Below are 23,808 nucleotides of genomic sequence, written 5' to 3'. Positions count from 1 at the left end.
TCTGTACACATCTCTGTGTTTCATGTTTTAAAAACTCTCATTTTAGCAGCAGATTTACCCATAGTGATGTTTTTTGGCACAAAATAGCACAAAATAAAAGTCAAGATGTGTTCTTTTGATTGGCAGCCAACCATTCTGAAATATGTGCATGGTTTACCAAACTTATCAGACCTTCGTAAAGCTATCATATTATTCCGTTGCTTAAGAATGTTTTTGTATATATACAATATATATATATATATATGAAATTCTGACAGGTCTGCATAATGTTAGATGTAAATTAACAACTCTGAACAGATGATTCTGATGATAAGTGTTTTTGAATTATCTGTTTCCAAACATCAGAGCAGATCACAATGTTTTATGTAATGTCCACTGAAATGGAAAATATGACCTTGACAGTATCTCAAATGATAAATTGATGCAACATAAGAACTGACAAGTAGATGTCCTCTGTTAACCACAAGCACAGGAAAGTGCCGAGCTACATTTCATCCTTATCATTTCCTGTTTTCATACTTAATGGACAGATATGAAAATGGTATAGAGCTTTTCATTTAACTCGCTGCAAGACAGCGTTTAGTAGTAATGTGTTTTTTCACAAAATGGCAAATGAATGCAGGAAATTATCATTTAATTCTTTAATTTTATTACAGACTGTATGGTGTGCAAAATACAAAACATAACAGAGGATAACAATATGAAACTTTAATACATATAACCAACAAATCCTAATTTTTATCAAGTATAAAAATTTAATTGGTTATTTCAGAACTTTATTTGCATCACACCCTTTACACAGAGAAAAAAAAACAGATTATTTCACAAAATACGGAATAAAAACAAAGCTAAGCAAAGAATCACTATTAGTTCCACATGTGTATGAGAACATTTATGCACTATCCTACAAATGTGATAGGTCACACAAGTTGTTCAAAGTTTCACTTCTCAAACTGAGCTTGCTAAAATGAATGTACTGTATCACATGAATAAATGATGAATCCTTAAGAGGACATTTTTCAAACAGGGCTAACTCTTGTAGAAGTAAAAGCTCATAATACACAAGTAACTTTAAATTTACATTAGAATACATCTGAGGATCATTGATATTAAAAAGAGAAAAAACAAGTGGGCTGAAAGTGCCTCACGTTTGAAAAGTAATAGAGTTGCATTGAATGGTCCAGTGTGAGTTGTGAAAGTAGAACAGTTGTGGGCTGTATAATGGCACTTTGGGGAAGGAAGTCCTCCACTGCAGTCTGATGTACAAAGAAGCTTCAATGCGACCTACTTGATACATGATGATAGCAACAGTGCATCACCTCACCACCCCCTGTCGACACTAATAATAAAGCATGGTGTTTAACTGTGTGTGTGTGTGTATGTGTGTGTGTGTGTGTGTCCGTGTCTGTGTTCAAGAAAAAGCAGCCTAAATCACATTCAAAAAAGGAAGTAGACAGAAAGAAAGAAATATAAATTCATGTGTTTAATTAGCCAGAGATGTAAAGTACTTGCGATGATAAGGATCACCATGTGTAGGATATTTCATAAAACATATTTAGAATTTTCTTTTGGAACAGTATGTCACCAGCAGGGTCACTGGCACATTTCAGTTCGGTCACTGACCTTCATGAACATAATTTGAGTGAGAATGAGTCTTTGTGCACTCTCACTCTCAATCTGGGTGCCTGTAACATGATTCTAGTTGCATAAAATAACTAAGCAACAAAGCTGACAATGGCAATAACTGACCATCAAATGACAAAGTCTGAGCAGGTGCCAGTCTGGTGACTTGCCAAAGGATGCTTTAGGCAAGGCTCAAATCTAAGGCCAGCTTGTTGTAAATAATAAAATGATCCATACATACTATAAAGACACTCACTATAAAAAACTAACAGAAGCCAAACGTCATGTTTAAATCCTGTATTTAGTGGCTTTAAGTGTTGAATTTCATCCAAGTCTGTCACTGAACAGAATCATTCAATTCAATTTCAGTTACACTAGCTACATTCAGTTTGTCTTTGGTAGCTGAGCCAGGGAATAGAGAGAGTTGTTTTCATTGCATTCAGATTGGTTTGGTTCAGATTGCCCAGTGTGTTCAGTTTGCTTTTTGGGTAGTTGAATAACAGAGTACACAATGTCACACTGCGGATCTGTGACTCTTCTCTCTGCACATGCCCCCTTAAAATTGACCCCAGAGCTGAAAGCTGGATATAAAGGAAACTCTTTTGAATAGTTATTATCACTCTCAGCTGCTAATTCAGTATAATTAGCATAGAGACCGTCTGAGTCTGCAGAGTAGTAGAACGTTGAGATCACTGCTGGCTGGTTCAGAGATTGTCCATTTCCAGGTCTGATTTCGCCAACATCCTTAGAGTAGAAAAAAAGAGAAAGCAATTGTAAGAAACACTTATTAAAGCCTTAAATAAAACATAAATAAATAGAAAAGTTGCACACACACAACAGCTTTAATTTTTTGTGTGAAAATACTGGTCTGATTTCACTGGGGAGGTAATTCTTTAGTTTTAAAGCCTTTAAAGTAAATGCAGGATCACTAATTACACACTGTTGATATCATCTTCTTACTAAAGGTAAGAACTACTTCTACCAATGTGCTGTCCAATGTCCTGTGTGGGAATTTAGCTTGACAATAGTGGGAATTAACAATTAAATGGGAGGAAGTGGGTCTTGTTTTTACATACAATATTTAGCTTACTTGACAGTTATGATTATGCATGTTATTTTTTTCTTTTTTGCTTTTTTCCACCCTAAAATCAATAAAACTGTGTTGTTTATTACATGTATGTTTTGCATTTAGACATGAAACAATTAATTCCAGAATGAGCATTCCAGTTCATATCTGGATAAAACATTCAACATTTTGTTGGGTTAGATTAACTCAGTGTGAGGTTAGGATGTGTCAGACTGATGATTTAAGATAATCATCTCAGAGCACCTGAAGTTCATCTTTCTTTTGCAAAAATAATCTCAACGCCAAAATTAGCTAGGTGCATGATGAGCACTATTTAATCTTCATATTAACAGTAATGTAATTGATGTGCACCAACAATTCTTTTTAACTGTTTTTTTGCATTGTAAAGTTGTCCATTAAAGAAAGAAATAATAAAAGAATGCCAGAGCTATAAGAGGAAATGCCTGAGCCTCACATACATTGTGGCAATGCCAGTACTTAAAGCAAGCTGTATCTGTGGGTTATCCAATGGAAACCAAAAACCAGACCATTGCAGAACAAGGGAAAGGAAGGAAACTCACCACTCGTTCTTCTTCTTTTTCTGAAAACAGACAGCATTTGTTAATATGACTGCGGGAGGCTGATGTGGAGGTTACAGTGTATGTACAATGTGTGTGGTGGTTTGTGGGTCTTACTCAGTTGTTTCCTTGTCATCTTCCTTATAAGTGTCAGTAGAACCATCAGTATGGTTATCATAACAGTGACACATATAATCAAATATAATACATTTCCTGGCCAGAGAAAGAGAAAGTCAAATGAAAAAAACCTTTATCACACTTAAACATACACAGAACAACTTGTTTCTCACATAGAAACATACTTGATACTTACTTGATATGTGAATACTGACTATAAATAAGATGAAAACTGAACGTATATAAAACTGAAGATTTCAAATTTTTAATTAACCATTTCAAGTATAAAAGATTTTTTAAATAGGTTGGTTTTAAAATATGAATTTATTGTATGAATATATAATCAGATTCATGAACAGAAATAATTTACTCCATTAAAATGTGAAATTGTACTTGCTATTACAGTTATATAAATATTTGATTTCATCAATCAAAAATATAACTGTTTTCATTATGTAGCCCTGGACTTATACTTCACACTGCAACTGCAACTGCAGTAAAATACATATGTCTACAAATATATAAATAAAAAAGTGCACTGCATACCAGATCCTTGTGTTGATGAAGACGTTGAAGTTGTAGTTGATGTAGAATAGATGATAGATGATGTGGACGTATCACTAATGAAATCTGAGCTTGAAGTTGTCCTGTGCCTGGAAGACTCAGCTGGAAATAACATAGTAAATATTAATCTCTCATTTATTTGTACAGTTACCACTTGTAGGAGTGATATTTTTTCAGCATAAACTTACCATCTGTGACTTCAAGATTCACCTCTATCAAAGGATCAGTGTTGAGTCTATGCACTCCACAATAATATTTCTTAGAGTCTGACTTTTGGAGCTTGATGAAAGTCACATATAAACTTTCTTTGTTGTTATTTATCTGTATTCTCTTCTCTTGTACAGTTTTTCCAGAAGCTGCTGTGATGATGATGTGTTTTTGGTGTGTGCATGGACTATTACAAAAGTACTTAGTATTTCCCTCTACATTTGTCCAAACATTCCAGTTGTGGCATTTGATTGTCAAATTTTCCCCAACACGTCCTTTTATGTTGAGAGGCTTCATCTCCACAATACTCAGAGCTACAAGTGGAAACGAAAGAAACATTGTTTGTCATCGTGTCAGTGCACAGACACATTCAAATATGTTGACTCATTTCATTATTTGTGATGGTGAAACTTTTTTTAAAATGACTTACTGACTCATTTAGCAAAGGGCTATACTCGAACAGCTACCATATCGATACACAAATACAGAGGATACAAAAAGATAAAATCACCAGAGAGAAGACAAGAGTACACATAGATTTTTACCATCATGAAAATGCCAAAAGAACACAAATACTGCATGAATTATCTGATCAATGTAACCACTGTCTTTAGTCGTTATAACTTGGATTTCCCACTTCCCTTTCAAAGTTTGCAACTCCTCCACTTCCACTGAAAACCACACACACACACACTTTGCACTGGCACATGCAACATACTATGTATAACAGTGAATCTATGTAGAGATATAAAAATAGCACACACCTCACAGGACCATGCAGAGACAAAAAGATGACTGCAGTATATGTCTTGGGGACTGACGAGACTGATGTGTAAGGTGGTTTGTGCGTATCAATATCAGTATCAGTAGACACATCAGTAGGGTTATTATCAATGCCACATATTTCCTGCCCAGAGAAATTGGAAGTCAGATGAAAAAAAGCTTTATCACATTTACAACGTACATAGATGTACATTCTCACATCTTGCTTTACTAGAGCCAAAATTAGTTTCTTGATAATTTAGTTTAATGCAGACTATAAATGAACTGCACGTACAATGAACGTACATAACATTGAAACAAATTTTGAATTAAAAGACAGAAAACAAAAAGATACACTCACCAGACAGAAGACAAGAGTACACATAGATGTTTATTATTGTGAAAATGATGAGCAAAGAACACAAATGCTACAAGAATGATCTGGTCAGTGTAAACTCTGTCTTTAGTGTTTATGGCTTGCACTTCCCCTTCCTCTTTTCCAAGGGTGAAGCTCCTCCTTTTTTCTTGAAAACCACACGCACACACACAAGATTGTGTTTGTATGTACAAAACAGCAGACCTTAAAACGGGAAGATATCATTCATTCAGATTTTTAACAGACAGCAAAGCAAAGTGTAATACATTTTTTGGTTGCAGTCTTTAAATTATTGCTGTATTCTTGTCCACATATCATGAATTCAAGTACAAAATAAGTATGCACAACAAATATGCATATTTGTATTTGAATTAATCATCAACAGACACAAACAACATCAAAAGTCTATATAGCTGTTAATGTCCACTGATCCAGCTGTGATCAGCTCCCATTGTCACAGACAACGCTTAATGCTTCAGAGGAAAGTCTCTTCTCTTGTTGTATGATTTCCTTTCACGCCTGGTAGGAGGGACTAAGACAATACAAGGACACACAAGGAAAAGATGCAAGTGAGGGTTGGGATACACCAATGTATCATGACCAGGCTCATTTTCAGCCATTTACAGTACAAGCAATGTATTAACAAGTTCCTCCTGCAGAATCATCGCTAAAAAAATAAATATGTTCAGTCGTAGTCACTGCAGTCATTGGCTGTAGGAAGTAAGCCTTAAAATGTACATTATTATTATTGTTGTCGTTCTTCTTCTTCATAGTCTTTTGTATGACAGTGGTGCATTAGCTCATGCTGCAGTGATCATTCAGAGTTGTGACAAACCCTGTTGGTCGGTTCGAGTGTGCTGTAGACTTGGTCTTCATTTCTCGTAAATGGGTTTAGTGATTGGTAGACTCCATCAGGACTTGTGGGGCTCTGTGAAGCCATATTATGTTTCATTAATTATTATTATTTTATTTTTTTTTAGCAAAATTCGATTAAAAATGAAAGACAATGCATCGCACAACATGTCTACAAAGAGCACACATTTTCAAAGTGACCCAAAATAGCATGCATACCAATGACCCAGAGAGCTCAATGCATGCAACTTGTGCAGGAAAACACACAGCAACAGAAAAAAGACAAGCAGATTAAGAAAACATCAACTCGACAACACATGTAGCATTTAGAAAGCACACTGCAAATACAGAAAACAACGTTGGAAGTTTTCAGAGGACACTAGTGCTGAACACTTGGACACACTTTTTGTTGCAGTTTGTGACTCGTGAAGTTTGAAGATTCAGTGTCTGTTTATGTGTGTGGTGCACTGACTTCTGCTGCACACACCTCACAGGACCGTACAGAGCCTAAAAGGGAATTCTTTCTGAGGTTACCTGTAGTCTGCATAACAATTATGTAGGCATTACCTTCCTCAGCAGTGGTGCTGATTATCACTTAGACTACAGTTTGTCTTCCAGCACTGGATTATTGCATAGTAAAGTAGAATATATGTCATCAACACAAATTCATCTCAGAAATAATTAAAGGTTGGTAAAGCAAGGTTCTGCAAGGTCTATGCTGTAGTCTGCAGTGGCCCTGAAGTGCAAATCACAACGGCAAATCAGAAAACACTCTTTCTGAGCAGGGGCAGAGTAGAGCAGTAGCAGAACTCACGTCACAGGTCGCAGTTTTCAGCATTTTCAGTGGTTTCTGTAATGTGTTGTGTATATTTGCAGCACACCACAATGCTTTATCATTATTATTATTATTATTATTATCATTATTATCATTATTATTATTATTATTATTATTATTATTATTATTATTATTATTAGTAGTAGTAGTAGTAGTAGTAATAAAGTGAACTAAAATTATGTGAATACGTTGGCCCTGGGATCTCAACACACTGCAACTTAAAAAAACACAGGCAAACATACAAACAACACTAACAGATTAGTAAAACACATACGTAACATTTAGAATACATGCTACAAATATGGAAAACAATAATGCAAGTGTCTCCAGAGGACACTAGAGCTGAAGGTGGGATGGACGCGGTGGTTGTTGTTGTGGTTTGTACATTTTGGTTTAGTCATTTAGGTGACAGGTTTTATCCTAAGTGACTTAGAAAAAGGAAAACAATCAAGATACAGTGCGACAAGGACATGTTAGTGCAGCAATAAGTACTACACACATAAAATCTAGTGACAGTTATTGAAGGGGATAGATTTAGCATGTCCAGTTGTTGGTAGCGCTGGTTTGTGACTTGTGAAGCCTGAAGGATTAATGTCTGTTTATGTTTAAGGTGGACTGACTTCTGCTATTACTCTATTCTGCACATGCGTGGAAAGTTACTGCCACACAGGACTAGGACTGTGAAGAAGCAAAAAGGGAACTCCTTCTGAGGTTACTTGGAGCTTACATAAAACTCATTATCTGACATACACCTGAAAATTCCCTCAGAAATCATTAAAATGACTTTTTTTTGTAGAAGTGTACTTTTTTTCTCTCAGCAAGGTCCTGCGAGGTCCATGATGCAGTCACTCTCTGAGCAGGTGCAAAGTAGAAGTCATTCCACACATAGACAGATGTTAAATGGACCACTTGTACCCATGAGTATGTATGAGTCACAAATGTGACAAACATGTCCAACTGTGTTCAGTGTCCTCCAGAAACACTTCTGTTGTTTTTTTTAGCTTGCGTGTATTTTCTTAAGTTGCAGTGCACTGAGCTCTCAGGGCCACCATATACTAAAGTTAGAAGCTATTGTAATGCAAAGGGGGGAGACAAATGCCAAAGCAGAAAACAATAAAAATAATCATTAAAGAGAATAAAGACTGAAGTAGGACGCCTATACCAAGCCTGAAATGTTTCCTCTAAAGTACTTCAGTGCAAGCCAAAGTGTGCTTTCACTGCTTATGTCTCAACAGGACGCATGTGGTTATTTTGTTCTTTCTGCAAAAATGAAGATATGTGAAGTATATGATGATATGTGTCTTATGTTATATTTATCTTAAGATACTAAAGATGTCATATTCATACATGGGTTTTTTTTTTTCAAGTAAGGGCAGTTGTAAATGTTTTAACCTAGGTACAAAGGGTCTGAACATCTCACATTGCACATCACATTTAGTGGCTAAATATGATGTGTACACCACATTTAAATGTTTCCACTATGTTGATTGTATTTTCAAGGTTTAAAGAACAAGTTAGGTTCCCTTAAGAAAAGAGGAAGTCAAAGACAAGTGAGAAACAACAACAAGGAAGAAAGAGAATTAGTGAACAGACACAGGGACAAACAAAATAAGACACTGCTTAAGACACGATCAGTACAACTTCATCATACAAATGCACATGAAGACATTTTAAAGATGAACATTCCTTTGAATGTAAAAAAAATATATACTGAATAATACACTGAGAAATATACAGGAACACATTTGTTTATCTGACTGGCCAAAATAACAGTCATTGGATAATATGTAATAGACTACAATGGCAGCCATGGATGTTTTGGTGCTCTAAGCAAACTTAATTCACAAACCTATTATTATTACACTGACAGGAGTGCTCTAAATCTATCTACTCATAAATAGTGTGCATTCGTATCCAAAGCAGAGGAGAGAAAGACAAATAGCAAGCCTGCATATACAGTAAAAATATTCAATTGTCACATATACCACATACTCTGCTGTATAAAGAGTTGTTTTGTGTATCTTACTTTGTTGTTTTGTCATTATCTTCCTGGTTAGTATCGATGCGCCCACCAATAAGGTTATTTGAAAAATCAAACCTGAAAAATAGTGCAATTTCTGGCCAAAGAGAGAAACAAAGAAATATTGACAGATTAATCACACTCTCTTATACATTCAGTACAGGCTAAGTCAATACTAATAATTTTTGAGTATCCTCAAACTTAAGAGAAAAGAAAAACAAAACAAAAACAAAAACAAAAGTCTCAATTAAATTCAAATTCAAAGCACGTTTGATCAATATTTAAATTTTAGCCAATTCGAAACATCTCGTTTTTCATGTCGAAATTAATTCCTTCTTTTTTTGTATTAATCATTGGTGTTGTTTCTTTCCTTTAGACTTAAGTATACGAATAACATTGTTCTCTGTTAAACATAGGTATGAGGTTGAATATTTACTGTCATGAAATATAAAATATTTCTATTTAATGTTTCAACAGCTTGATGTTCATATTGCATAAGCAATTTCAATTGAAAATGAAACATATGAAGAACATAAGATAAGTGCACTTCATACCAGTTCTATATGTTGGTAATGCAGTAGTTGTTACGCACGTTGACATATCAATACAATCTGGGCTGTCTGTAAATGTCCTAAGACTGGAAGATTCAGCTGAAAATAACAGACACAGTATACTCATTTCTCAACTATTTGAACAGTTATTTGTTTATTTTTTAAAATAAAAAGACATGCATGCACTTACCATCTGTAACTTCAAGATTCACCTCCACCAAATCATCCTTAAAAACGTCGCTTTGACTCCACAATAATATTTCTTAGAGTCTGACTTCTGGAGATCTATGAAAGTCACAAATAAACCTTCTACTCTGTTCATTAACTTTATTCGATTTTTTCTTTTAGTCTCTCCAGATGCTGCTCTGATGATGATGTGTTTGTTTTCTTTGCATGGACTATTACAAAAATACTTCTCAGTATATTTTATATTATTCCAAAAGGTGGTATCTGTTCTGTCGTCGAAACATTTGAAAGTCACATTTTTTCCAACATGTCCATTTATGTTGAGAGGATTCATCTCCACAATACTCAGAGCTACAAGTGGAAATAAAGGAAACATTGTTTGCCATTGTTCAATGTATTGACAAATTCACAATAATAATAATATTGATCCAATTAACTTTTTTGTGATGGTGAAACCTTTTTCAAAAAATAAACGACTAACAGGCAAACAAAAAAAGCGCATAATACTGCATTTATAGACGAATACGGAGAATACAAAAAAGATAAACTCACCACAGAGAAGACACATAGATTTTTATCATCGTGAAAATTATGAGCACAGAACACAGTTGCTTCAGGAGTTATCTAGTCAGTGTAACCACAACCTTTTGAAACACACACACACACACACACACACACACACACACACACACACACACACACACACACACACACACACACCTACCTCTTTATTAAACAAAATGTTGTAAGTGTCTCAGAGCTGATCATGCTGTTGTAATAAGTGTCTTACTGAAAGAAGCAAAGCTGTCCCTGCAAAATACGTTATCTATTCGACAACATACACTGCCCTAAAATCTGTATATATCATTCAGTATTAATGATGCCTTCATAAATGTGCAAGTTACCCATCATGTGCACTAATGCACCCCATACCATCATGGATGCTGGCTTTTGAACTGTGAGGTGATAATAAGCCGGATGGTCCCTCTCCTCTTTAGAGCAGAGGACACGGTCCATGACTTCCAAACAAAATCTAATTTTGACTAGTCAGACCACACAACAGTTTTCCACTTCAACTCAGTCCATCTTAAATGAGCTTGGGGGCACAGAAGTCAGTGGGGTTTCTGGATCTGGTTTATATGTGCTTTTCTATTTGCATGATAGAGTTTCAACTTGCATTTGTGGATGCGACAATGAACTTTTTGTTTTTCAGCGGTTCAGTGGCACGTTGACAGTGGTTTTTCAAGCCCATGCAATGACGTCCATGACGTGTCTGTTGGTTTTTGGCCTTGTCCCTTGCGTAGAGATTTCTTTTGATTCTCTGAATCATTCCTCCTTTTTTTTAAAAAAAGGACATACATTTTCAAAATCTACGCTGTAGAGTAGACAATGACATACATTTTCTTTGCAATTTTACGTTGAGAAACATTATTCGTACAGTAAATTGTTGACCATTTACCAACACAGCTTTAGTAATCACCTGCTATGAGCTCTCAGTTGAACTTTCAACACTGATATATGTACTAATCTAACCAATTTAATGACACAACTTCCTCATTCTAGTTAAAGTGACTGCAGTTCACTTCTCTTTCCATGAATCATTCTTTTACACAGAACTTAAACATTTTTTTCATTAACAGTCCGGTGTGTAACATTCATTTATAGAATATGGCAGAAATGGAATATGATATGCATACCAAAACTATGATTTTATGAGTGTATAATCACCTGAAATCTCAATGTTCTGTTTCCTACAGACTTCTTTCCTTTAAAGGAAGTAGGCAATGCTGATCAGTAACAGCTGTTTCTTGTGTTGTTCCTACTGTACAACCCAGGGGAGGAATGTGCTGCTCACAAACATCATTGTGATCTGAAAAGCAAAGCATATTCATAGTTTAAGTGTACTGAATTCTGAAATGTTTGTTCTCAATTGCCCCCACAGAAGAAACTTAGAGCGACAGCAAAGATCAATTTAAGAGAAATGACCAACAGAACCGTAGAAGCAAAACAAATTAGGTATCTTACTTATGCAGTATGCAGTCCTTGCTTATTGAAATAAGAAGAATCTTAGATCTTAAGAATCTAAGGACAGAGAGTGTTGCATGCTGTAGGCTATACTGCAAATAAAATGGACTTGACTTGAAATGTATTGCTTGACACTTACCTGAAAGGGAATGTCCATATTATAAAAAAAACCTGTGTGTAACTTTTACATCATTAAAATAACATTTTAAATCATTTTGATGCTTCACACATTCCCACTCTGTGCCCTGTACACCTGGTCTTGCACTTTGTAACTTTATACTTTAGGTACAATCTCCCACGAGAAGTACGTAACACTTTATGGCACTAAATCACACATCAGCAACTATTCCACTGATTTTTTTTTTAAACCAGATTATATTTTATGTTGAAAAAGTTTCTGGTTTCCCCCCTGATGTCTTCTGTCTGCTCAGCTTCAATTCTCTGTTAGCTGTGAACTATAGTGGCTGTTAGTTAATTTTAGCTCAGTTTGTTAGCTCAGACTGTGAGCTCAGAACACCAGGAGAGCGTTATTTGTACCAAGGGTGTTTTGGACCAATAGGAATACAAGGTTTTGGTCGTGTTGTGCCTGAACCAGAGCAGGGTAAATGTAAATGTAGGGCAATGTAATTGGACTTCTATGGCTTCTATGGACTTGGCTAATGGTGAAGAGAATGATGAGAATAACGACTGGGGAAACCAAGAAGAGGAAGGAGAGAGTGATTGAGCAAAGAGCCACCAGACAAGAATAAATCTAGGACTGACTTTTAGGTAAAAGACAGATGGAGAGTTGGGCTTCTTGCTGTAAGACTAGTAACTACTATTAGCTGCCTGCTGTGTCTTATGTTGTTGCACTGATTTAAGTAATATGACAAATACATGTGTACAAGTGTCCATATTTCCGACAATGGTAATTTCTTTGCAATGTTGCTTTAAACCTTGCATACAGCAAATACACATATTTATAGGTTATCCTGCTAATGATACAGTGCACACACATGGGGATTTCATTGAAGGAACAAACGGAAAGACTTCACTGCCTTGTGCTTGGCCCATTGACTTCCTATGGGCAGAGCAGAGCTTACTTTATTGTCTTAGTCAGTGGCTACAAAAAACAGTGTTTATGGACTGCACAACATTACAGGACATGTACTGTATCATTGTAGCAGAAGACTCACACTGATCATCAGGACATTTTATTTTAAACTTTTATTTCCTCTCTACATCACTGAACTCCCTCAGGACCACCATATGTCACACTATCCTCATCTATGAGGTCAAGTTGCAATAGCGACAAGATTTTGTCATAACCAAAATTCAGACTTTTTCCTTTTTTATTTTTATTTTTATCTCTAAACCAGGATGGACTTTCCTCTCCTTTGCAAGTCAGAGTGAAGCTCTGACACCAGGCCTCACAACACTAACTGATCATTTAGTCCTCCCACGCCAACCCATTTCACAATCGCGCCTCTGGTTATAAAATGACCAAAAATGCGTTGGCAATTCATGGAAACAGAGCACCTTATCTCACCTCCACCTCATTCCCACTCTTTCCATTTCATCGCCTCACCCCTCCTATTCTTCTCTCGTACATTGTGATTAACAAAACCACTTCCCTATCCTCAGTAATGTGTCTCAACGTGCAAGGAGGAAATAAGGAAATATTATCTCTGTCCTCTGCTGGCTTTGACAGTGCTTTTCATTCAAACACACACTTTCGTCATACACTCTGCTTTGTGCGTGAGTGTGTGTGTATTAGTGTCATAGATAAAGAAAGGTTTGTCAGGGCGGCTCAGTTAATGCTGCCACTTGACACTGAAACATAATGAGTCAACCACTGTCATACTATTATAATAATGTGGAAAATGTGCATTCATCAATAATGCCTCCTCTTAGATGTTGCTCACACAAAGAATAGTAAAATTAGTCACCTAAAGGCCGTTTTTTCTACATTTCACTTTATTTGGATAGGAGAGCAATGAAAGGCTGGAAAGGCAGGGAGAGAGAGGGGCTGACATGCAGCAAAGGTTTGTACCTGTCCCACTGCAGTAAGGGCTTTGATATGTGGTAGGTGTTCTACTCTGTAGACTATCAGGTCGCCCAGCACTTTTATCTGATAAAGCCATAGACTGTATGGAATAAAATTGCACCTAAGTCTATGTGGCATTACCCATGGGTTTCTAAAGAACCATTCAAGTTCAAAGTGTGGTGTCTCTGGTCGGCACCATCGTTACTCTCCTGGCCCCTGGCTAATCCAAAAGTATACAAACACGTCATTGTGAAAAATCAGGCTCATACTAAATAACATGCATATCAATCACTTTTAACGAAATGTTCTAATAATAGCTGAAAATATGTTGAAATTGAAGCATTTCTGTAACTTTAAAAAAATATTATTTAGTTGAAGTCAGGCTGTGTCTAAAGAGAACAGAATTGTGAAAGTAGGCAGCTGTCAGAAAAACAACCAGGTCAGCAGGAGGGTGTTTTTTTTTTTCTAGGCCAAAAGTTTTTTTTTAATAAACTGTTGATTAATGACTGAAAAGGAGCAGAGAATAAGGAGTTGTTTGATATAAGGATACATAGAACAGAGCTTTAGAAGCAGAAAGCATCAGATCCGTGGAGCCTGCTCGAGGTTATTGCTGTTGTTATTTGTTGCAGCACAATAAACTCTCACTTCAGATTCTGCAGACTGAAGATTGTTTTCCTTCAAAGAATGTATTCTGTATTCCAACAGGAACTGAAAAGATGTCAAAGACTGACCAGAAACTTAGGTCCTTACTGGGCACACTTTTTTCTTCAACAACATGGGGCATGGGTGGAGCTGAGGTGGTCTGAATGAAACCCGATTGCTGAAACCAGCCAGCTGTGTTGGTAACCACCTGTCAATAAACGCAGCCACGCTTGTAATTACACACAACTTTAAGCCTTTAAGCCTTTAAACTGGCGTGTTATATAAAAATTCAGACCCAGTGCAGCTGTCATGAAGACCGAAACTGTAAATGGCAAAAGCTGTAAACAAGTTTATTTCAGCTGTATGGTTGGGCATTTTAATATGGGGACAGACTCATTTTGTAGCCAGCCTCATGTGGCCCTCCGAGGAACTGCAGTTTTCAGCACTTTCGCCTTAGCTTAAATTTTATAGCCACAGAGCTTGTTGCTTAGATGAGGCTCACTGATGAGGTAAGCATACTTTTAATGTGACCAGTAATTTAAAATGGTAAATGGAAAATGGATGAGAACTTAAAAAATATAGGTCACTCAAAACTGCTTTTTCTAATATTATTCACCATTCATATAATCCTTTTTCTTAATTTTAAATTGCTTAATTGTTTGATCTTAATTCAGTTCATTTCGTATCTAGTTAAGTCAGTTAAGTATAATGATGGTTTGCGAAAGGTTTCTGCGCTTGATTGCTGGATGATGACTGGATAATTACCCTACAAATTAGTGAATAATATCAATAATACTAACTGATTTAATTCCCCTCGTTTATCCTGGATGATGATCAATCTGATTATTGCTGCTGTACATATACTGTATATACCGCTATGTACTGTATATGTACTGTATACACAGCTGTCCCCTTGATCTGACCCATCTTCGTCAAATTGACTTTTTCATGCTCATTTCTGATTTCTACATTATCTTCCTCTTCTGACACGTCAATCTCTTTATATCATCAGCTGTTTCAATCTCTTGTATTATTCACTGGGAGGTTCTGTGAGCACGCAGTCTTTTGCTAATGTTGCTAGATCCTGCTGACAATGTGTAAATGTGAAGATGATGCTGGTGGCTGTTCCACTCTGTACCACTAAGAGGAGTAAAGAGCTTAGTGTCACTAAAGGTTTCATCACATTGCTGTGTTTTTACCACAAACAGACTGTTTTAATCTCCATCCTTTTGTAATACTTAATTAATTAATCCATATAATCCATATAAAAATAGTATACTATATTATATGGTAATATGGCAAAATTCACATAAAAAGCAAAAGGCCATATTTAGTGTTTGATTTGTCTGTCCTGGGCTACTGTGGAAATTATGGTGGTTCAACATGGCTGGCTCCATGGAAGGTGGAAATTATGGTGGTTCAACATGGCTGGCTCCATGGAAGAGGACCCCCTCTCACTGTAGATATAAAGGGCTCGACATGAATGAAAACACAACGATTCTTGTATTCAGGTGATTATACACTAATGAAAACATACTAATGAATATTATATTCCATTCCTGCCAATAGATACTCCCAAATCTTACACACTGGACCTTTAAATTGCATTTAAAAATTCAAGAGCAACATCTCTTCACAGAATTAAGCTGGACTGAACACCCAGTCCTTATACCGAATGTTAATAAATCATTATAGCTTCATTGTCCACCTAGCTAACTAAGAAATTAGGCTGCTTCTTTGCTAACTCACAGAGAGGTTGAGTCTCATTTGTTTGAGCTGATGTGATAGATGAGCTCTCTATGGACAGTGCAGCTAAATCCTTTCAGATATTATAAATGGATGCTGTGTTTCTTATCCAATTTGCCAATTCATTGGTTTTAAAATTTGCAAGATTGAATGTGCAAATTAGAGTGTCCATGGATACAATTAGTATTCCCAGCGTTCTCTGTAACTGTAGCAAGGAAAATTCAATGGATTTTATTTTATGTCATGCCAAGAGTCAAGACTGACTTGTGGTCAAGACTAATAAGGAATGCAGGTGAAACGGCACTGCTGCAAAAACCCAAAGAACTACATATCGGTTTCAGTCCATGTCCACCGAGCCCCATTATTTCTGTATGAATTTTGAATGGCCACAGGTATGTCAACCAAGTTGGTGTTATTCTGTGTTGTGTGCACAGCTCTTCTTGATTACATGAATGGATGCTCACTTTTATTCAAGTGTACCAGTTAAATGATGAGTGAGCCACTTAATTATTTACAACGGTACTTTTTCTACTGTGTTGACTGAATGTTGAGAGGTCGCAATATTCAGCACCTTGGGGAGACCTTGAATCAAACAAGGTGAAATTCCAGATTAATATTATTATTTTTTTGATATTTTGTCACTCAGGATGTCATAACTGCTTCAACTCAAGTGCTCTGGATAAGTAACTTTGCATATTTTGTAATTTAAGAGCTCACTTTTATAAAGCTATCCCATTACTGTCAACAGGCTGGGTATGGGTACAGGGTCAGTCACATGTAAAATGACAAAAAGATAGATAGAAAAGAGAATGAGAAAACCTGCAACAATCAACATAAACAAAGTGATTAAGAAAAACTGTAATAGTAAATACATGGATGGAATATTATCACTGGTAGATAATAAAGAATATCAAAAGGTAGCAAGGCAATAAACATCTAGTCAAAAGAACAGAGAAACATTGACAGCTCGGTAGGTTTTGTGCTGTCATGAATCATCACATTTGCTTTTTTCCCCATCAGGTCAAGAGGGCTGCAGCTCATTATAACAATATAACCATCGGCTGAGTTAAAACCTGTAATTCAGAATACCTTAATAGGAATAAACTGACCTAAGAGCAATATTATAAGTGAGTTTGTTAAATTCAAATAAAACTCATGTAACAATACCTATTTTCTAGTACTTATTTATATGTTACCTTGTTTAGTCACTTAAGTGAAATATGTTTGTTTGGTCTCATTTGGTATCAATGCGTTTTGGGGTTTTTAGGTGCAGATGCTGTTTATAGTTGTACAATAGCTGTCTGTGTTTATGGAGCAGTGGATACATACAAAGAAATCAAAGAAAAGGCAGGGGCTAATAATAACAGAGAGATAGAAATAAGTGTCAGTGGTGACTGATAATGTTATCAAATGGAACTTGAGGGACTATCGCTGTCTGTTGCACTATCAACCATCCTGCCACGATGAAAAAACGTCTCTGTGATTTCACAACAGCAAATATCCTTTAAAGCAAAACAATAGCAGTTGGATTTAATTTTCGATCAATACACTGACTTAACATTAACCAAAAACAATATTTTCCTCATCTTGCCAAAAGTGCTTTTGTTGCCTAAACCTAACCACACGCTGGATTCAGGGAGGAAAACACCCTGGTCCTATGTGCTGTATGCGCAATATCCACCCTGACCATGCGGTATGACAACATATCACTTCATTTACAAAACAAAGCAAACAAACAAAAAAACACTGCCACTGAACAAAGTACAGGCAGAAAAACATATTCAACACATTAAAAAATACCGTAGATTATGTGTACTTCAAGTAATATCTTTTACTTTGTTTATGTCAGTGGGGGAACTGCCTCCCTTAAAGCTATAAATCATAAAAAGAGTATGAAAATGACAAATATTGAATGATGTAATAGTTTGATTGTGTCTCTAATTTGCTCAGATGTTTGTTGTTGCTTTTTAGTTTTATGACTGTGTGAGGTAGTACACAGTGAGTAACAGCCTGAAGGTTCACAGAAGCTGGATTGGTATCCAGAGTTTGTGTTTTTGTAGTTGTCAGTAACATAAAAAGTTATTTAGATTGTAATCATCAGGGAAGCATTTTAATTTCTCTTGGGAACACACACAGCTTAACAAAAGACATAATGTTTGGAACATAAAATCAACAATTACAAAGACTCCAGAGATTCTCTTTAAAAACAATATTATTTTATTTTGTATTTTATAGGTATTGTTATATACATGGCATAATTTGTGCTTTTTTATTATCAAGAATAAAACCATAAGGGAACACATCGGAAAATTAAACTTTAAACCAGGATTGAATTGTTCTTTTTTCAGCTTGATATACTGAGAGTTCTACAAAACCAGGAGAGAAGGGGAGCGGGGGGAAGACAGAAAACTAAATAGATAGATAGGTAGATTGATAAATACATAGATTTTTCCAGAGACACTTGCAGATGGTCCACTGAGGGTAGTGTGAACGTTCAGACTGTGATGTGCTTTTACCAACAGCAGCAAAGGCACCTGTGTATCACTTTGTTTTAAAAAAGAAAGTACGCCTCAGGGCCTTAATCCAGTTGAGTCCATACACATACAACCAAAATCCATCCATCATTTCCTCCAGGGGGATTTCTGCCACACACATTTACTGAATTTCAATGCTTTCCAGCCATCGCAGAGGTTGGGCGCTTGGTTAGCCAGCTTGAGGCCATTCACACTGATCCCCTCCATCTGAGACTGATTGAATATATAAAAAATAACCCCCAAAATAATAGTTTGGACCTTCTTCACCTTTCTTGTTTAAGTACAACTTTTGAATCGGGGCATAGTGTGAGGGAAAATGACATTTTTTCCTGATATTTGAGTTTGGGATGGCCAAAGGGGATAAAAGAGTAAAGAACTAACAAATAAAATGTGGTAACAACATGAAGGTATGCCATTTGATGAATGGTGGTTATAAGACAAGATAAGAAACATTTAGAAATTCAAGTGGCTGGGGAGGCTGAACAAGGAGTAATGAGAGGTAAAAATACTACAGTAAAGGAGGAAAAAAAAGGAGAGAGAGAGCAAAAACATCTCTCAATGACAGAAAAGAGACATGACTGAGAAGACCAAGTGCTTGGCAAGAAGAACAGAAAGGTCACAAAAAAAGATTGAAAAGAAAAGTCTGATAGACAAGGAACACGGGATGAAGATGTATAATAACCCATAACAAGACCAAAATTGGTCTGGGTGTTGCCCGACTGCTGCCTCTGCATGACTGGAGTTTTGGCCCTATACCATAAAATGGTTGGTCTGCTATAGCACCCACATGAGCCTTAATGTAATGTAAGACTTAACTCACTTTCCTCTTCTTTCTCTTCCATTTGCTTTCTGTCTCTGACAAAAAAGCCCAGATAGAATGACTCCCGAGAGATGGAAACCAAAAAGATGTGAGATTAGAGTGTGAGGGGGAGAAACATTGCATCTGGTACAGCTGTGATAGTCAGTAAAAAAATGTTTTTTAAACCAGTCCAGTGGAAGAAAGCAGATAAAACAATATTTTCTGTATTTTTTTTTTAACCAGACCAGTGGAAGAGAGTGGATAGGCAGAATAACATTTTCTTTACCAGTTCAGTGCAAATAGATGCATAGACAGACCAAAAACTGGAGCATAGAGAAAAGATAAAGAAGAACAGCAGCAAAATGAGAAGATAAAGAATTACAGAGATGTTGAAGGGGAAAGGATCAGTATATCAAGAGATAACAAGTAAAACTCAAAGAAAATAAAAGTAGATGTGAAAAATACAAAATTATATTGGAGGAAAGTTGGTGAATGCAAGGTTGAAGCACGATTATTTGCATTAGTTTTCCCGTGAAAAGTGTGGTCAGAGAATATGTTCACTATCAGGTGCAGATTTATGCACAAGGGTCACATGTCAATGTTTGGGTTGAAAGACTGGAGGGGGAGGAGGGGGAAGGCCTTTCTGGTATAGATTGGTCCGTTAGCTAGCCTTAGCTTCCAACTAGACTAAACCACTGTCTGATTTATTTGTTAGTTACCCGCAGGGCTAAACCAAGGTCCACACTGATGTCTGTCAGCCAACTGATAGTTTAACATAGAGTCCTTCCCGTGGCCCTGCCCGTGAGTTTGCAGTCCATCACGTATCTGTTTATCCTAACAAAAGCAGGAGCATGTTTTCAGGACATTTTGGTCATAACACACGACTCACATTGTAAGAGAGTTTGCTGTTCTCAGGAAACCCCCAAACATAATCCTTGTGACTTTCAAAAACCATGATGGCAGCAATTCAACAATGGCAAAGACAGCCAACGAGAGCCTCAAAGTGAGACTGTTCTTCCATGTTCGTGAGCGATCATAGGATCATACCAACCAGCTAACCTTGTTGGCTTTTGCTTCCTGCCAAGTCATCCGTCATTGATTAGCATTAGCTACTGGCCAATCCATAATAATTTGGTTGGTGAGCTGGCAATAGCTTCTCGCCAAGCTCTAGTCCATGTTGAGTCAGTCCTTTAGCTGGCATCAGCGTCACACCCAGCCACAGTCCACGTTGATTTGGTCTGTTAGCAAGTATTAGCTTTCTGCCAAGCTGTAATCCATATAATTCCATTGGTTCACAGACACGAAAGTCTCGCCATGCTACAATCCACGTTGATTCGGCCTGTTAGCTGGCATTAACTTCCCACCAAGTTATGATCCACTTTGATTCAGTCTGTTGGCTAGCATTAGCTTCAAACTCTAATAGTCCATATGTCCCGGTTGTCTGTCAATCTCCCACTTTCAGCTCCACAGACAAAAGTTACTGGTGGTTTGGCAGGTAGAGCCTTTCTCAGCCGGGGACAGGTAGAGCTTGCCGTTAGCGCAGGCACAAAGCTCATACACAGTCTGTTTGGTGTAGGTGGTACCTGCTGGTGCTCCCTCCAGGGGGTCCACCGCACTGCCGAGGGGAATGTTGCCCAGCTTGATGGTATTGGCGTCTAAAAAGATCTGTGGACATGAACAGAGCTGATTTAGAAAACTTTGATTTGACAGCAATGGATGGCGAGCAAAAGAAAGAACAAATACAAAGAAAAGAAAGAACAAAGACAATAAAACAATAAAATCATATATAAAACATGAAAATAGATACACAGAAGTTGATGGTACAGCTGTAGTGGACTGAGCTCACATGGATAGTCTTGGTGCCTAAAATAAAAAAACATAAAAACAGAAGGAGAGAAAGTTATGTTTTCAGAAAAGAAATGAGAAGAAACTGGGGTTGTGGATACAGAGAAAGAGAGAGCACATTGCTGTGGGGGATGACTCTGTTCTCTGTGGTCGACAGGGGTTGTCATCAAGAAAGATCTACAGCGACAGAGAGGGAATTTCTATTTAGAATGGGTCTCTTTTGATGGAGAGGCAGAGTGGGAGTGAACAAGGCAGAGGGCACGATAGGTGAAGAAAAAACAAGGGAATCAGTGACAGAGGAGTGAGGGGAAGATGAAGAGGCAGGGAAAGACAGACACAAGGGAAAACATGCGGCATGAAGAAATACACACTGCAGAGCCAACTTTTACGTCAGTTAATTCAAAGTTATGTATTTATTATCATGTTTACTTCCAAACAAGTGAAAGACATGCCACATGGATGAGGTCACTCAGCACATTTAAAAAAGAAAAGAAGAAGAAGAAGCTGTTTAAGTATTTGGGGATAATTCCTAGAAACAAAAAAAGGGCAAGAATAAGATGTCATCCTTACGATAAAGTCAAGCAGCTCATAAAAATAAAAAGTAATAAGCAATAAGGTAAAAAAAACACTTGATATAAGATTTTATCTGCACAGAGAGGTAAAGTTAGATCTTTGGTCATTTCTGCAGAGTTTGGACGTCAATATATATCCACTAACTTTAATATTGGAGAAAACTTGCAAAAGGTTTTCTCAAATGATTTCCAGTGCAACTAGAGCTTCAAGGCACTTGGTTAAGTCTCAATCAGTTTGGACTGCAGGGTTTGCTTCTTGATGATGGCCAATTTTAACAGATCTTGAGCCCAGTCAAGATGGATTACCAACGGAAGCATAGCACAAAACTGTCCTGGGGTTGGTCAAAATGAGTAGTTCACACATAACTAGTTATAATAAGCAGAGAGTCGGAGGAGAAGAAGGTAAATGGGGGGCCTTTCCTTGGAAGATGAAAAGCATTCAGGAGAACAATTATGAGAGAAGCAGAGGCAGAAACAGTACATCGGTGCTCAAGAGGAAAGGGAGTGAGCTAAATGAGCGTGAGACTGTCCTATAAAAAGATGGACACCTTAATAAAGATATGGGCAGAGACCCTGAGAGAAAGAAGTGATTTTCTTGTTCTTCAAGGGTCTGTACTTCTTTTTTCCTGTCACTCGCAATCACCTCTCCTCCTTCCCCCTCTATTTCCCAATCACCTGCACTTGACATTTCTTCAGTCCACTCTCATCTTTAGATTGATATGAGATGAGTTTCAAACAAGAATCATTACACAATCTTGGTTTCTATTGACTGCTCCACCTGCTTATTTATTTACATTTCAATCTTCAATGTTCATGAAGTACTACTCTATTGGTTTCCCCCTCTCCCTCCCTCTCTCCCCCTCTCTCTCTCTCTCTCTCTCTCTCTCTCTCTCTCTCTCTCTCTCTAACACACACACACACACACACGCGCACACACACACACACACACACACACACACACACACACACACACACACACACACACGCATGAGTACCCCAAGGCCAGATGATAATCTCAGCAGACTGATCTGTATCCCCATTATTCATGTTCTTCATTTTAGAAATGAGGAGAGGGGATGTGAAAAATTGTGTGGAAAATAGCTATGAGTGCAAAAAAGAGGGGAAAATAGAGGGGGGTGAGAGGGAGTCAGATGAAAGGTTGGAAGAAGGATAGAGAGAACATGTCAAATCCGAAAAGTGCATGAAAGAGAATGAGTAGATAAAGAGAGGGAGATAAGATGAACGAAAGCAAAAAGCAGAGGAATGAGGGATTCAGACACCCCAACGGCAAGGAACCAATTAGTATAACTAATGATTTCACATTGGCTGACAGGGCACATCTTGATCTGTATAAACAACATCTACACATACAGCACAGACACTCTCTCTTTCTGCATGATGGAGCAGAGCAGAATTATGCTCATGTTGCTTTTAAATATCTGTACCACCAAAAGCAGTACATCTATTCGCCATTAAACTGGAGATAGATAGGCAGGTAACTAGAGCAGTGAGCATAGACTGGGGTAACCTTAAAGATGGCATCAGATAGCTCAGAGGTCTTTACACAGTGAGATCCTTAAAACTACAAGGTCTCTAGGATTATAACTTTCCATTCCAAATTAACGGACAACAAAGAAATGGTCCAAGGGTGATAGCAGAAGCTTTTCGTATGTTTTGAATTTTTAAACGTATTATTATGTCATACACTTCCCAGAGGGGATTAATGTCACCAAACAGAGCGTGCAGTATTGAAATCACTCATGTTCCCCTTAGCCTAAGTGTTAAAAAAACAACTAAACAACAACTAAAAAACACAACATCTTAATTATTTTGGTGATTTTTACATTACTTTCCACCAACTGACTGATAAAACTGCTGACGT

General features: G+C 37.1%; 2 protein-coding genes across 7 annotated transcripts in view; both read right to left on the bottom strand.

Moving 5' to 3' along the window:
- Window positions 1–664: 664 nt before the first annotated feature.
- On the bottom strand, window positions 665–5,644 carry LOC109138238 (CMRF35-like molecule 5). 5 transcript variants are annotated; one of them, XM_027282581.1, is made up of 7 exons: window positions 5,279–5,644; window positions 4,920–5,062; window positions 4,137–4,469; window positions 3,931–4,050; window positions 3,385–3,480; window positions 3,271–3,290; window positions 665–2,367 (listed from the first exon to the last, which is right to left on the bottom strand). In XM_027282581.1, the coding sequence occupies exons 3-7, from the start codon at window positions 4,450–4,452 to the stop codon at window positions 2,008–2,010; spliced, it is 912 nt and encodes a 303-aa protein (XP_027138382.1). In that variant the 5' UTR covers window positions 4,453–4,469; window positions 4,920–5,062; window positions 5,279–5,644; the 3' UTR covers window positions 665–2,007. The 5 variants fall into 5 exon arrangements, with proteins under 5 accessions (XP_027138382.1, XP_019113483.2, XP_019113481.2 ...); XM_019257938.2 differs by having other exon boundaries at window positions 4,920–5,644; XM_019257936.2 differs by lacking the exon at window positions 4,920–5,062.
- A 12,937-nt stretch (window positions 5,645–18,581) lies between these two features.
- Window positions 18,582–23,808, bottom strand: part of LOC104930083 (zeta-sarcoglycan) — a 344,655-nt gene continuing 339,428 nt past the window's right edge. For both annotated transcript variants that reach the window (XM_019257951.2, XM_027282958.1), the window contains one exon: window positions 18,582–21,174. In XM_019257951.2, the coding sequence (XP_019113496.1) occupies window positions 20,968–21,174 (207 nt within the window). In that variant the 3' untranslated portion in view covers window positions 18,582–20,967. The remainder of the gene's footprint in view (window positions 21,175–23,808) is intronic.

This window comes from Larimichthys crocea, chromosome X, assembly GCF_000972845.2.
Source record: "Larimichthys crocea isolate SSNF chromosome X, L_crocea_2.0, whole genome shotgun sequence".
Classification (NCBI taxonomy): Eukaryota; Metazoa; Chordata; class Actinopteri; family Sciaenidae; genus Larimichthys; species Larimichthys crocea.
Note: the sequence above shows the minus strand (reverse complement) of the source record. Positions and strands in the feature narration are given on the sequence as shown.